The sequence below is a fragment of the Phascolarctos cinereus genome, unplaced genomic scaffold (assembly GCF_003287225.1).
Source record: "Phascolarctos cinereus isolate Bilbo 61053 unplaced genomic scaffold, phaCin_HiC Scaffold_7;HRSCAF=346, whole genome shotgun sequence".
Lineage (NCBI taxonomy): Eukaryota > Metazoa > Chordata > Mammalia > Diprotodontia > Phascolarctidae > Phascolarctos > Phascolarctos cinereus.
Genome location: NW_027556180.1, coordinates 36,833,914 through 36,847,367, shown reverse-complemented (window position 1 = coordinate 36,847,367; position 13,454 = coordinate 36,833,914). Strand labels below are relative to the sequence as shown.

Below are 13,454 nucleotides of genomic sequence, written 5' to 3'. Positions count from 1 at the left end.
TTCTAAAATAAGGCCTTTATCACAGAAACCTGCTTCAATTTTTTTTTGCACAGTTACAATTGCTAATTGTATTTCCTTCCATCCTACTTCCCCTCTGTTTATTCTATTCTCTCTCTCTCCTTTTATCCTGTCCCACCTCAAAAGTATTTTGTTTCTCACAACAACTCCCCCAACCTGCCGTCACTTCTATCACCCCCCCCCCCCACTTTTCCTATCCCCTTCCCTTCCTGCTTTCCTGTAGGGTAAGATATATTTCTTTACCCAACTGAGTGTGTATGTTATATGTTTTTTGAGCCAATTTATATGAGAGTAAGGATCACTCCCTCCCTCTCATCTCCCCCATCTTCCCTTCCATTGTAAAAGCTTTTTCATGCCTCTTTTATGTGAGATAATTTACCACACTCTACCTTTCCCTTTTCCCCAGTACATTTCTCTCATTCCTTAATTTTATTCTTTTAGATATCATCTCTTCATATTCAACTTACACTTCTTCCCTCTGTCTATACATACTCCTTCTAACTACCTTAATGAGAAAGTTCTCATGAGTTACCTGTATCATCTTCCTATGTAGGAATGTAAACAGTTTAAACATTAAGTCCCTTATGACTTCCCTTTCCTGTTTACCTTTTTATGTTTCTCTTGAGTCATATTTCAAAGTCAAATTTTCTATTCAGCTCTGGTCTTTTCATCAGGAATGCTTGAAAGTCCTCTATTTCATTGAATGTCCATCCTCCCCACCCCCAACTCAAAGGATTATACTCAGTTTTGCAGTGATTCTTGGTTGCTGTCCTAGTTCCTTTGCCCTCTGGAATATCATATTCCAAGATCTTTGATTCTTTAAGGTAGAAGCTGATAAATCTTGTGTTATCCTGACTGTGACTCCATGATACTTGAATTGTTTTTGGCTGCTTACAATATCTTCTCCATGACCTTGCAGCTCTGCAATTTGGTTATAGTATTCCTGGGAGTTTTTATTTTGGTAACTCTTTTAGGAGGTGATTGGTAGATGCTTTCAATTTCTATTTTACCTTCCAGTTCTAGAATATTATGACAGTTTACCTTGACAGTTTCTTGAAAGATGATGTCTACGCTCCTTTTTTGATCATGACTTTCAGGTAGTCCAATAATTTTAAAATTATATTTCCTGGAGCAATTTTCCAGATCAGTTGTTTTTCCAATGAGATATTTCACATTTTCTTCTTTTTTTTCATTATTTTCATTTTGTTTTATTGTTTCTTGATTTCTCATAAAGTCATTAACTTCTATTTGCTCAGTACTAACTTTTAAGGAATTATTTTCTTCACCGCGCTTCTGTACCTCCTTTTCATTTGGCCAATCCTCCTTTTTAAGGAGTTCTCTCTTCAGTGAAATTTTGTATATCTTTTTCATTTTCCATTTTGCCATTCAAATTCTGCTTTTCAAAGCATTCTTTTCTTCACTGTTTATTTTTGTATTTCTTTCATGATTTGGCCTGTTCTATTTTTTAAAGTATTATTTTCTTCAGTTTTTTTTGTGTCTCCTTTACTGAGCTGTTGACTCTTCTTTTCATGATTTTCTTGCATCACTCCCATTTCTCTTCCCAATTTTCCCTTTACCTCTTTTACTTGATTTTCAAAATCCTTTTTGAGCCCTTCCATGGCCCAAAACCAATTCATATTTTTCTTGGAGGCTTTGGATGTAGGAGCTTTGACTTTGTTATCATCTTCTGAGTTTGTGTTTTGATCTTCCTTGTAGCTTTCAATGTTACTTTCTACGTAACTTTCTATGTAATAGAACTTTATAACTTCCTATGATCAGAATTTTTTTTTCCTGTTGTTTGCTCATTCTCAAAGTCTATTTCTTGATTTTTAACTCTTTGTTAAAGCTGGGCCTTGCTTCCAGGGTAGATGATGCACTATCCTAAGCTTCAGGTTTTTTGTGCAGCTGTTATCAGCGTTCTTCTAGACATCCAGTTGTTCCAAGGTAGTATGATCTACGGAGAGGTGTTTACTCTTCTCTTGGCCTGTGCTTGATCTGTGAGTGAGCACAAGTACTCTTTTCTGCCCTGAACCTGTGATGAGGGTCCCTGTTCCTCTGTGGCCCCTGCAAACTCTTATATGCTAGTGCTCCTCTTTGCCCTAGGACTGCCACCAAGGACTGAAACCCAGACCTGAGTATGTGCAAAGCAACAGAGTCCTGACCCCACTGCCAGCAAAAAGACCCCTATAATCTCCTTCTGATCAGTTGTTTCAACCCTCTTATCATCAGTGGGCTGACAGCTACAGAAGCAGCCATTGCCACTACAGATCCAGAGGCTCCAAAGCCCTGTTCCTGGTATGCTGGAGCATGTTCTGTGCTAGTGTAGCTTGTGCTGGACTGTGCTCCACTCTCACCCCAGTGTGACAGACCTTTCCTACCAACCTTCTAAGTTGTCTTTGGCTAGAAAATTATTTCTCCCTGTCCTTTCGTGGGTTCTGTCACTCTAGGAATTGTTTTATGGCATTATTGAAAGGTGTCCAGAGGAGTCTTGGGGAGAGCTCAGGTGAGTCTCTGACTTTTCTCTGTCATCTTGGCTCTGCCTGAAAAAAATAACTTTAAATCACAAGCTCACATCCCGAACAGTCAACACAGCTTGTCAACTATCCCTTCCAAATGTCTACTTCACTTTTTGCTTTCTTTCCATCCCGTTCGTCATTGATCATCCAACTGGTTTTCCAAAGACCTGTTTTCCCCTCATCGTGGTACAAGAGAAAGAGATAGATCTAGAATGGGAATCAGAGGACTCGGACTCAAAGCCCCGGCACAGTCATTTACTATTGGTGTGAGTGTGACTGTGATATCAGTATCAACTTGTGTGGTATCAATCCTTAGATGAAAAATGAGGGGGCCCAACTATCTACCTTCCAAGGCCCTTTTGAGTTCTAAATCCATCATCTCAAACATTTTCATCAGATTCATATTTCCCTAAATTTGTATGCATTACTACCCTCTTCCCCCACAGGTGTCTCAATGAAGACGACTGTTTGTTGTACAAACAAGAAATTCCAAATACTTTGGCATGACATTCAAGACCTTCCACAATTTGGCCATCATTGCTCCCTTTCATTAATCCACCTTTCAGTCAAACTATTCACCCCATTGTTCCTGAAGAAGAATATGACTAGACTCCTGCTTCAGCCTTTGTTAGACTAGTTATCTTTACTCTAATACCCTCCCCATACTTGTTCCCCTCTTTCCTTCAAAACCCATCTGAACTGACACTTTTTCAAAAAAGTCTTCCTTGACTATTCCAGTCCATAGCAATTTCTTGCTTTTCTGACCTCTCATAATGTACACTTTCTACATCACGCATTGGCTTTTAGACTCTACTCCCATGTATTATTTATGTCTTTTTGTGTCTTTTCCCCATCTCAACAACTGGATACTAAGATGATTGAGAGTAAGGACTCCAACTCATACCTTTTCTTATTCCTAGTACCTAACACAAGTTATTTTACATAATTGTCTGTTGGTATTAGCTACACCACTGGGGGCTCCAAGCTTTGAAATATTCTGATATTCATTAAAGTGAATAAAAATCTTCCCAAACTAATATGTTTTAGTGTTCACTGACATTTCTGTAATAGGCAGTAAATATAAAGACATAAGCCAATTTCAAAATGCAATATTTGGTTTTACACAGTCAGCTTTTATCAACAACTTTTTTTTATGAGGTAAATCCCTTTTGACCTCCTGCTTTGATGAGAATTCTCATTATCCCATCACACTAAAGAGTGTTTACTTCTTGGGTGAATATCATCTCCAGAGTTTTCTGCTTATCTTGAAAAATGAAATTAACTACTGCTCACTACATTTCCTTTCCCATGATTTCTTTCCAAAACTTTATCACTTGTCTCCATGTAGTTATGATTCTATTAATGCATAATCCTGTTCTTTCATAATTTTCCTGGCACATTACTAATTCACCATCCTGGAAATTTCTCCTTTTGTTAACAGTCTCTACTTCCTAGGTTTCAGGGAGGAAAAATGATGCAACTTAAAAAAAATTCCTGTTTTGTACTTTCAAGGATGAGTTTTATAATCCAGAATACAGTCTACCAACTATACGCAGTTGTGCCATCTGCTACATTTTTCACGAATAGGATCAGGATTCTGAAATCCACATTTACTAAGTTGTAGCATAAAGGTTAGTTATATTTAAAAATAAATCCACTCAATCTGGATGCACAGATATGAATATGCCAATAATCTACTATGTCATAACTATGGTGATAGCAATGTAAAATGGAAAGAATGATGATCTTGGAATCAAAGGACCTGGGTTCAAATCCAGAATCTACGACATACTGCCTTGCATGACCTTGGGGAAATCACTTAAACTCTCTAGACCCAAATTTCCTTATCTAGAAGGCCTAGATTAGCTGTAAGGCCTATTCTAGAACTAAATTTATGAGCTATGGTTCCTAAAGCCTTTTCAGCAACACATATATAATCTGTATATAGCTTTTCATCTTTAACGAGGTGCCTAAGTTCAAGGAAACAAAGCATAATAAAACAAAGCAAAAAAAAATCACAGATCTCCCCATTATTAAGGGTAGAATTTGAAACTAGCCTTTGATAATTTCAAGTCCAGCTCTCTACCTGCTTACTATATCATAGGCTTCTCATGACCTACGGTACACATACAAAGGGATAGTACACTACACAAATTAATTTATTACCTCCATGGGATTGGGGGGGAAATCAAACATTTTAGAAAAAAAACACATAGAAGCCATTTCATGGCTTGGTAACTGTAATGTTGGAGCAACACTATCAATACCCCATCCCGGACCCCAAGACCCAAATGTTAGGTGACTTTATGATGAACTTACGGAATGACATGGATGAGAAAAGCACAAAATGGGCCCTCACAGATAATGATAATAATACTAACAATGATGATAATAGCTAGTATTTAAATAGAACTTGAGTATTTGCAAAGCAGTTTACATATTATATCACAATAACTTTGTGAGGTAGATACTGTTTTCCCCACTTTATAGATGAGGCCATTGTGGGAAAGAAAGCCAACATGAACCAGATCCTGCTTTCATGACAGTGCTATAGTGCTATTACCCAGAAACCAAATGCAAGATTTTAAGCGGTAATAATTATCAAAATAATAAGATTCCATTGAGTCAGGAATTCATCATAACTTTCTGGGTAATGAGATTTTCCTTTCCATACATGACTATCTGTTAGTATTACAAAGCCTTCTCATTTCATTATCAAGAATGTCATTAAATAAAAGTTATTACTATAAACTTACCATTAACAAGAAAATACATAGGATCATAGATACAGAGCTAGAAAGAATATTAAAGACCATTCCTCTTATCTTAAAGATGAGGGAACTAAAGTCAAAGGACTAAGAGAAATTATTAATAATTACCAGTTATGGGAGAGATCCTGGCTTTTTACCCATCCCATTTCATTGTTTCCACAGCCTGTCCTTTGAACGACATCACTGACCTCAGCCAAAAATTTACCCCAGTTAGACCATCTAATCTAAGGTGAATTCCTGCCCTCTGTGTTCCACTCAAGCAAGTCTGGGTGGAGGTAGATTCTTTGTCTAGATTGCCCAAGGCTGGGAGTGGTCTGGGTGCACAGATTGTCTCTTTGTGCAAGAGTAACCTGATGTAATTCTCTCAGCCTCTCATTGGAGCGAGCCCAATTCTCACTGTCATATTCATTCTCTCATTAATTGTTAACCAATCAGAGTCGATCACCACCCTCAGGAATACCCACTATTCCAAGGGCATATAAACTGGGAGTCCACTGCCATGAGTTGTCTTTGGCATTTGAGAGTGCCACTGACTTCTTTTGTTAATAAAATGCTGGCATTATTAATAAAACGATTAATTACCCAGAAACTATGTATCTAAAACATTTTAAGCATCACAGTAGGTTAAGTAATTTGCTTAAGGTCATTTAGGTAGTGAGTGTCAGAGATAGGATAGAATCTCAAACCTACATGGAGCCTTAGAGATCACTGATTCCACCCCCCTCATTTCACAGATCAAAAAAAAAAATGAGGCTTAAGTAATTATGGCATGAAACTGGTTTTCTTTCAAGAGTCAGATGTCAAAAGTAGGCATTGGTGGGGTATACTAGTTCTAAGAACAAGAAACAATTCAATCCAGTAGGCAGAAATAAATGAAGTTTAGATGTTCCTACCGGTAAAAGCCTGGCGGCACCTGCTGCACTAAGAAATTCTTTTCCAGGTCTTGGAGAATATCATTCAGCATCCTGACTCGGATGGGGGCTCTCTCCTTGGGATCGTTAGCAGGGCGCATTTCATCTGACTGGAACAATTCTGCACTGTCCCTCAGGCGAGAAGCCATCTCCAGCAGCTGGAACATGTGGGGCTGGTCACCTGGTGAAAGATAAATAGATGTTTCAGGGGGATAACGCTGGCATTCCTCAAAAAGCAAAACCAATATGTTAAAACCACTACCTTGCCTCCTAGACAATATATCCAAGTGAGGCCAACAGAGGGAAAGCACACCATGGAAAGAAGAGAGACAGATGGAGTGCATGAAGAATTGGCATCAGGAGCTCCCTCTGGAAGTGTATTTGAAAAAAAGCCTCAGGGCAGGATATTTCTTTGCATTCTGACTCTCAGGTTATATTGAAACACAAAGTCTCCAAATCCTTTGCAGTCTTCCCCTCTAAGCCCAAATTCTCCTGACCAATTTTGGATTTTCTCTTCCAGTCATGCAAATTGTCCTGGCAGCAACCGATGGCTAAGGTGTCATTCTTACAGCTGGGAGAGCTCTGCAAGGTTTTTGCATCCTGTGAAGCGCCTTTCTAGTCCTCAGAGCCAGAATGTCGTGTGTAGTGCAGAAATGTCATGGATATAAAAAATAATGTCTGGTACACAATAATGAGCTTGTATGTCCTGCTTTCTCGACCCAGATTTGAGACTGTCATTCCATAACACTAAAGTGTTTGAATATTGTGTAAACACTTCTAGGAACATTTCACAAAGAAGTTTTTCTCACCTAGCCCAGGGATTTTTTTTTCAAGTGCTGGGGAAACCACATTTTTTAGTATGGGGAATTAACAAAATTAAGATCTTTCGAAAAACTCCATCATATTGTAAAGTTTTAATGTAGTTTCCCCTAGGAAGGCATGTCATCAGAAAAAAAAGCCTAGCGGTCATATAAAGCAAGAATAAGGATGATATACTGGGGACTAGAGAGAAAATTTCAGAAGGGAGAAGAGCTGGGCAGAGGTACTAGCCTTAAGCTCAGTGAGTGCAAATATGTGACCTTGGCTGTGGCCTTTAGCCAGCTTCCTGTTCCCCTCTGAGTTTTCACCATTACCACCTCCATGTGGGGATCATCCCTGACAACCTTTTTCTTCACTTCTACTCCTAGGCTGAAGAGTATTGCTGGAAAGAAGTAATAGAAGCATTCAGACCTAGCCTGTCTTCTTTGGAACTTCCCCTGGCTGCCTCCCATGCCTAGAATGTTCTGCCTCCTTATTCTCTCAATTAACCCTCAAAGATTTATTAAGTGCCTAATGTGACCATTGAGAGGAAAAGACAAAAATGAAACAGCCCTTATCCTTTTTTTTTAGAATTCCTAACTCATTAAAAAAATTCATCTAAAAAAAGAGAGAAATTTACAGTACAACTTTGTTGGATATTTAAAAGGAATAGCAAGTTGTACATAGTAGATTTGCAGTTTCATGTGTAATCATCTTTTTTTTTATTATGCTGTTATGGGAATGATTGTTTTATTCCATAAATTAAACATAAAATATATAAAAATTCAGCTCAAATGTCACCTTCTATGTTGGGCATTTCCAGATTCCCCCAGTCTTTACTGCCCTTCCCTGTATTAAGAAAAAAAAAACAACTTGGTCTTTATTTTTATTTAATTATCTGCCTCCATGTCCTACCTTTGAGCATTTTCCAAGGGCCTATGGCAGTGTTTGGTACATGGTAAATGTACATAAATCCTTTATGACTGGTTGCTTGGGTTATTCTCCTGCCTCATTTCTGCCCCTTAGATATTAGTTTTTCTGAGCTTCTCCTCAAGCTCTCCTCCCTAACTAGAGCTTTCCCTGCCTGCTTATTCTCTCCCCCACCATTCCCTACCTCCTTTTATCGGTATTCTTTTGCTCCCAAAATTAAGTTTGTCTCTACTCTGCAGATGTGTTGCATCTCTCAGTAGAATGTGAACTCCTTGATGGAAGAGACTTTTATATTTTTATCTCCAATGACTAGCATAATGCTTTGCACATGGTAAGTATTTAATAAGTGCTGCACTGGATATAATTGGAAATAAGCCTTCAGGACCACTCAGCAATCCAGTTCTTTATTTTTTCTGGACTCTCAGCACATTCCTCAATCTGTTCTAAACCTCCAGACTCCAAGCCAAAGTCCCTCTTCCTATCTGTATAATCTCCATCTAACATATCAAATCTGTTTTCTCCTTCTCAGAGAATAAGACAGAAAGAGCACTTTTCTCCTCTTCTGAAGAGGTGGCCATTGAATCTCTGGGCATTGAACACATATACTATCAAATTTGGTTAATATGTTGGTGAATCTAACTGAAAAACTTGTTTTCTTTCTCTCTTTTTGGTCTTTGCTAAAGGGGATTGGTAGTGGATGGGGGAGGAGTATATTTGGGAATGAAGGTAATGTGAAACAAAAGACATCAATTAAAATAGTTTAAGGAAAATACGTAAAAGTCCGGATTTTATCTTGCTATGCTTAGGACACTGAGATAGTTGCTCCCTTCCCTCTCCCACCCAAACAGGAACTATACCTCCATTAAAGGAGGAAAGCGTAATAAAAGAGGGAGAAAAAAATTTACAAGATCTATTTTAAAATGATCTCTTTAGATGTGAGTTCTCAAGGAAAAGATAAACATGGTGTTTGAATGGTAGGAGATACCAATTTATCATAAACACTAAAAATTGACATTGACAGCATAAAAATTAATTGAAAATGTCAACCTGACTTATCCTGACATATTTCAGGAGGCAGTTAGTTAGATGAATCTTCTTTTAAATGAGAAATCATCTACTTTGTTTTTCATTTCAGAGTAGAATGCCAAATAAAGGTACTCTTTCACCAGGTGTTTACTGAGCACCTGTCATCACTATCAATAAATATTTATTAAATACCATCCTCTCTTCTTATCTCCTTTGGTAGAATGAATGATAATAGAATCATAGATTTAGAGAAAAAGAGAGAGAGAAGGAAGTGAGAGAGAGTGTATGAGAGGTAGAGATAGAGGGGAGAGGGAAAGGGGGGAGAGACAGACAGAGAGACACAGAGAGACAGAGACAGAGGCAGAGAGATGGAGACAGAGGCAGGGAGAGATAGAGACAGAGAGACAGAAAGAGAGTAAGAGAAAGAGAGAGAGTTAGTTAGACAGGATTTGCCAATACGTCAACCAAGTCTGATAACATTTTCAGTGGTCCACACCCAGAGTAGGTAGAGCATATTATTTGCACAATAGAGCAAATATGATGCACACTTTACAGATAAGGAAGTTAAGGCTCAGGTGAATTGTATCCTGCCCACTTTCTCTCTAGTGCCATTCCTACACTAATTTTTAGGGTAGTTTTTGAAAGCCCAGAGAAAAGAAATGCAAACTAGGTGCTAGGCACTAGGTCAGGAAAACTAGAATTAAAAATGAAAAAGAAGAAAAGAAAGCAGGCACAAAAGTGTTTTTAACACATATGTCCTTGACCACAGTGGTCCTAGGAAACTGTACTTTTGGGCTTTTGAGGACGGTGATCTAGAGAGAGGTCTTTGAGGAAGGCATCTTCAGAAATGTGTGCTGAATTGGAATTATTGAAGCCATTTGCCCTCAAGGAAATCTTCACGGGCCTAGCCAACTATGATTTTCTAGGGCCTCTAGGTAGAGGAGGTAATTCTGGGCCTTTTCTGATCAGATCTGGGATGGTATAACAGAAAGATCCCTGGGCTTAGAATGCAAAGACTGAGGTGCAAATTCTTGTTCTGAAACCGTGTAGCCTTGGGTAAATCATGGTAATCTCTAGTCCTTGATTTTGTCATCTGAAAAAGCAGAACCTATAGCCCATTAGAGAGAATGACATCAGGTCCCATACTGGGAACACCTGACAGTCAGTCTTCAAGAAAAGGCTGGATGACCACTTGCTGGGCCAATCACTTAACCTCTCTCTGTCTCAGTTTCCTCATCTGTAATATGGGAATAATAACAGTACCTACCTCATAGGGTTGTCATGAGGATCAAGTGCTGGGTAAATGCTAGTAATAATGATAGTGATAGTTGCCATCATCAACATCATTTTTATTATTATCATTATTATTATTATTAACAACCTAGCTTCCCTTCAAGGCTCAGCTCACGTTCTGACTCCTACATGAGTCCTATCCTAATTCCCTCAATTGCTAGGGATCTTCTCTCTAATATAACTTTGTATTGCTTTGTATCTACATATCAGCATACAAGTGGTTTCTGTCTAACAGAATGCAAACTTCTCGGTGGTAGGGATAGTTTCCCTTTTTGTTGGCACCTAGCACAGAACCTGGCATTTATAAGGCCCTTAATAAATCCTTTATAGATTAAAATGGATTGAGCAGGTCCTTTCTCTTCCAGCTCTGATAGCTTTTGGTTTCTTTCTTCTTTTTTTAAGTCTTTTTTTAAAGGCCTACTCAATTTCATTTTAAATCAAGAGTGAAATATACTGGTCATACTTGAAACTAGATGTGTTTGGGGTGGGGGAAGGATTTCTTTTTTATATCAAAAAATAGGCTCACTCCTGAATAATATTTCACGGAGCCTATTCATCTAGAAATGAGCTTATCACAGTTTTAAAGGCGCTAACAATCACATAACCACTTCATAGGCTTCAATGATTCATACTGACAAGAGAATGTGTGATTTATATTCTTCCCAAATAGGGTGGTTAAAAGTGGCCTGGCAGGTGATCTGGAAGAAGAGGGGGAAAGGATGTTACTTAATGTCATCTTAAAACTGCTTCACAGCACCACTCGACAGAAGAAAAGAAATTGCCAGTGCTGGAGTCGGGGAAACAAGGGCCCTTTATTCTGCATTTTCTCTTCTTTCTGCTCCTCTTTTAGGTGTGAATCATAATGAATCACCTCAGAGAGGCATTTAGGGATGTTAAATAAACAATAAATGCAGGTAGAGAAAAGAAAAAGGATGGGGAAAACTTGATCCTCAAGTTCCTGGAAAAATTGTGGCTCAACATAGCATGGATCCATGGACAATATTGAAAGCCTTGTTCTATCAAAAAAGACTGTCAATATATGGCTTTCCAGAGAGACTTTCAGAGTGACCGCTCGGTCTTTATATGGGACAAAGTGACAGTAACCAACTTCATAGAGTCACATGTCCTCTTGACAGTGATGCCTAGCACATAGTAGGTGGACCAGGAATTCTCTCTTCTCCCTCTCTCTTTATCTCACATACTTCTGACATTATTCTTTATTATTTCCTCCTTTTTTCTAAGATCTGATGAATACCTTGTCAATGATAATCCACCTTTGGTCCCTCCTATCTCCTCTAGCATAATAACCTCACTATTATCCCCAGTCCCTCTCCAATGTTCAAACTCTCCCTATTCACTAGTTCATTCTAACCAAACACATCCAATCTCTTCACCAAACTTTATAATATAGAAATCAAAGAAAGGGTAAAGGATCCTATACATACATACATGCATACACACACGTGCATATGTGGATCAGTGATTTTTGAGGTGGCAAAAACTGGAAACTAAACGGATGACCATTAATTGGAGGATGGCTAAACAAATTGTGGTATATAAATGTGATGGAATACTACAGTGCTATAAGAAATTACGAAATGACAATTTCCAAGAGACATGCAAAGCCTTTTATGAACAGATGCAGGTTAAAGTGAGCAGAATCCAAAGAACAATATGACAACATCAATATGATAAAAATGCACAATATAATAATAATATAACTGTGTTGTATATTTGGATGGAATAACAAGTTGCACATGGTAGATTTGTGGTTTCATGTGCAATCACCTTTTCTATCGTGCTGCGCTGTGGAAGTGTTACTTTGTTCCATGAACTGAAAACAAAATTTTAAAAATGGACAATTTTGAAGACTTGTATAAACTAATAAAGAATTAAATTAGCAGAATGAGAACAATTTTTACAATAATAACAGCACTATAAAAACAAAAAATTCTGAAAACTGTAAGAACTATGGCACCCATGATTCTATAGTACCTATGATGAAGGATGTTATCCACCCACTGATAGAGATGTGATGGACTCAAGATATAGAAATATATACATATGTGTGTGTGTGTATATATATATATATATATATATATATATATATGTATGTATGTGTGTGTGTATGTGTGTGTGTGTACATATATACGTATATACATGTAAACATGGACACGGAGGTCACAGATGTTTTTCTTAACTATGCATATTTATTACAAGGATTTTTTTTTCTTTTTCTTCAATATGGTGGCAATGTGGATGCAAGGGAGGGAAGATATATTTCTATTGATTAAAAAAAAAAACCTTCAATAAAAAAGTCTCAATAGTTCTACCATCCCTGATAACTTTCATCCTATTTTGCTCCGCTTTTTCTTCTCAGCTAAATTCTACAAAAGTTTACTTTTACTTGCTGTGTGAATGCTTCTTTTTTCCCTCCTCTTCTTTTTCTACATATTTAATTTTTAGATCAGTATAATTAATGTTTGCATATAGAAAGTGGTGCTAGCATTCCAATTTTCTGATGGAATACTTAGTAGCACTGTGTAAAATACCAGGGCTCTATGGAACCCAGTTTGATTAGCACTAATCTTATACACTCATCTATTTTGACAAATGAGAAAAAGAAGTTGAGAGAGAGAAATTGATTTACCCAAGGTCACACAGCTGTTCAGCAGAGGGATCAAGCCTGTTGTTGTTGTGGTTGACTCATTCAGTTGTGTCCTACCTACTTCATGACCCCATGGATCGTAGCACCATAGGATCAGGCCCTTCTATTCTCTACTATCTCCCAAAGTCTGTCCAAATTCATGTTCATTGTTTCCATGACAGTATCTATCCATCTCATTCTCTGCCCTCCCCCCTTTCCTTTCCCTTCAATCTTTCCCAATGTTAGGGTCTTTTCCAATGAGTCTCATCTTCTCATTATGTGGCCAAAGTATTTAAGCTTCAGCTTCAGTATCTGACCTACAGGTGAATAGCTTGAATTAATTTCTTTACATATTGACTGATTTGATCTCCTTGCTGTCTTCTCCTGCACCACAATTTGAAAGCATCAATCTATGATACCCAGCTTTCCTTATAGTTCAACCCTCACAGCCATACATTGCTACTGAAAAAAAGAAAAACATAGCTTTGACTATACAGTTTGTTGGCAAAGTGATGTCTCTGCTTTTTAGTATGCTGTCCAGATT

The 13,454-nt window shown here is 37.9% G+C and overlaps 1 protein-coding gene across 4 annotated transcripts in view; it reads right to left on the bottom strand.

The window, feature by feature from the left end:
- The window catches only part of NAALADL2 (N-acetylated alpha-linked acidic dipeptidase like 2), a 1,446,698-nt gene that overhangs the window by 55,909 nt on the left and 1,377,335 nt on the right, over nucleotides 1-13,454 (bottom strand). For all 4 annotated transcript variants that reach the window (XM_020980535.2, XM_078147179.1, XM_020980532.2 and 1 more), the window contains one exon: nucleotides 6,199-6,397. In XM_020980535.2, the coding sequence (XP_020836194.1) occupies nucleotides 6,199-6,397 (199 nt within the window). The remainder of the gene's footprint in view (nucleotides 1-6,198; nucleotides 6,398-13,454) is intronic.